The sequence below is a fragment of the Triticum aestivum genome, chromosome 2B (genome assembly GCF_018294505.1).
Source record: "Triticum aestivum cultivar Chinese Spring chromosome 2B, IWGSC CS RefSeq v2.1, whole genome shotgun sequence".
Lineage (NCBI taxonomy): Eukaryota > Viridiplantae > Streptophyta > Magnoliopsida > Poales > Poaceae > Triticum > Triticum aestivum.
In genome coordinates this window covers 13,731,406-13,733,722 of record NC_057798.1, presented here as the reverse complement: position 1 = coordinate 13,733,722, position 2,317 = coordinate 13,731,406, and the positions used below count along the sequence as shown (strand labels likewise).

Sequence of the window (2,317 nt, the reverse complement as noted above, 5' to 3'; positions counted from 1 at the left end):
TTTTGAGAGCTAGCTAATCTAGCTACATCAAATGACATTGCCATCCGGCCATGAAGAGAGTGCAGCCTGCAATTGTACAAACAAGAAAGAAATTCCTAAAAAAAAAGTGTAATATAAAAAAATGCAATCTAGTACGCCTGCAATGTACTTACTCTAGATACACGTACTTGTCCATATCTTAATGCTCAAGTGGGCCCGAAGGAGTACCCTATCTAGATGCCGGCCTACAGTCTCGAGCTAGCTAGCTCGTCCTCCCTCACCTCTTCTTCCCCTTTCCTCCTCTTCCAGCCCCTTCCCTGGACATGGATGCTTAGCTCTCCTTGACATAGAGCAAGGAAGGAGCAGTAAAAGTAGAAGTAAGATTTAGATCCGCATTAACACTAGCTAGTACTGCCGGCCACTACTAGACCAGGGACCTTCTAGGTGTCCATCCACTGATCCACACTAGTTTACTGATTGGTTTGGTTTGCTAGTGAAGCTTCGAACTATTTGAGAGATGACCCAACCATCCACCGTTATCATCACCATCATCATCATTGAGTATCCCACCAAGAACCGCCATTACCAAACCCTACTACCCACCGGCCGCCATACATGCATCCAGCCGCGTCGTCTTTTGGCGAGTACTTCCAGTTCTTCCCCGCCGAGATGTACCACCAGCAGCAGCTGCTGCTGCTGCAGGAGGAGGGGACCCTGGAAGCGGTGCTCTGGCAGCCGGTGACCGCTCCAGCTCCGGCGGAGCGGGGGGAGCCGGGGAATGATGGGGCGCCGGGGCCAGGGGGTGCAGTCGTCGGGGCGGCGCGGAAGAGGCCGTTCCGAACGGACCGGCACAGCAAGATCCGCACGGCGCAGGGGGTGCGCGACCGCCGGATGCGGCTGTCCGTCGGCGTGGCGCGCGAGTTCTTCGCCCTGCAGGACCTCCTCGGCTTCGACAAGGCCAGCAAGACGGTGGAGTGGCTCCTCACGCAGTCCAAGCCGGCCATCGACCGGCTTGCCGACGGGACCCCGGGCGCTGCTGCCGCCGCTGCAGGACCGTCCAAGGAGAAAGGGGAGGGGGCGACCTCCTCCGGCACCGGCTGCTTCGAGGATGCGAGGGAGGAAGAGCACGACGTCAGAGATCTGATGAAAGGCATCGGCGGCGAAGGTGAGCTTGACTGGTTCATGTCGGAGGCGGCGGCGATAGGGCATCCGATGGAAGGATTGGACTAATTAATGAGAGCTGCAACAACGGCGGAGTACTAATTCTAATTACTTCAGATGATTTCTTGTATATATGCAGCTGCATGACAGATTGACAGTGATTGATATGCAAACTTTGTGTGCAAACGGTGAGATTAATTGAGTTCTTGCAAATCTTATGTTCATGCTAGGTGTGTTCCACTAATTTTGCCAACTATATTTTGCTGATGTGCTAATTTTGAGGTTCTCTTGGAGCTGTTCTGTCTTTTCCAGTGCTACATGGGAATATCATCCTTAACAGGTCACATACAGTTTTGATCGGAAGGTTTGGGCAATCAATTTCAGGTGAAATTCTTGAACCGTCCTGGTAACAGCTAGCTAGTGCAAACTAAATGTACTCAATTTGTTCACATCACATATGTTTACAAGAATCATGACAAATGCATATACTTAGTTTCTACCTTAATCTAGCACAACTGATAGGTTTCCCTGAGTTAGGTTTTATACTTCATGCAGTATACAAGCTAGGATGTATAAGCAGGTTTCAGGTCTTCTGGTTACAGAAATGATCTATCTTTTTTATCAAATTCGGATGGCACTATATTTCAGTCAGTTATATATTGGTTCATTCAGTGTCACCTTGAGTTTGAGTTAATTAGTTGAATTATCTGTTATCCTTACTGAAAGCTAGTCACATACAAGTCACACAGGTCTAGAGGAAGACTAATATAAGTATCACATTAATGCAAGAGATATACCTGTACTGCATGTATCTGAGAATGATTAGAAAAGAAAAAGGTGCCTGTGAGCAGAGTTGTCAAAACATAAAAGCATGTGTATCATGATAGTGATTATAATTAGCTTGTCTAGAATCATTATATCTGAAATTCTGAATAGCATATATCCCTTTGAAACATTGACTATAAGTATGCATGATAAGCCAACTGGTTGGTACAAAGTATTCTCTGGATGTATGGCCACATTACAATTAATTAATATATTGTCATACTAAACAGGAAATTTAAACTAGGAGTATGCATGTACACTGGTGTGTTCAAATAGTACACCTAGAAAGTCTACAACAGAATAATCATGGGCCTTGATCAAGCGGTTTCATTAAATGCTTCATGTGCCTTAC

At 46.7% G+C, this 2,317-nt stretch overlaps 1 protein-coding gene across 1 annotated transcript; it reads left to right on the top strand.

The window, feature by feature from the left end:
• Positions 1–238: 238 nt before the first annotated feature.
• Positions 239–1,342, top strand: LOC123039960 (transcription factor TEOSINTE BRANCHED 1-like). The gene has a single exon (XM_044462935.1). It carries the CDS (start codon positions 595–597, stop codon positions 1,207–1,209), a length of 615 nt encoding a protein of 204 aa, XP_044318870.1. The 5' UTR covers positions 239–594; the 3' UTR covers positions 1,210–1,342.
• Positions 1,343–2,317: the final 975 nt, after the last annotated feature.

Excerpts from the sequence above, each read along its gene's own strand:
- LOC123039960 (XM_044462935.1), top strand. The coding sequence starts at position 595 with ATGCATCCAGCCGCGTCGTCTTTTGGCGAGTACTTCCAGTTCTTCCCC.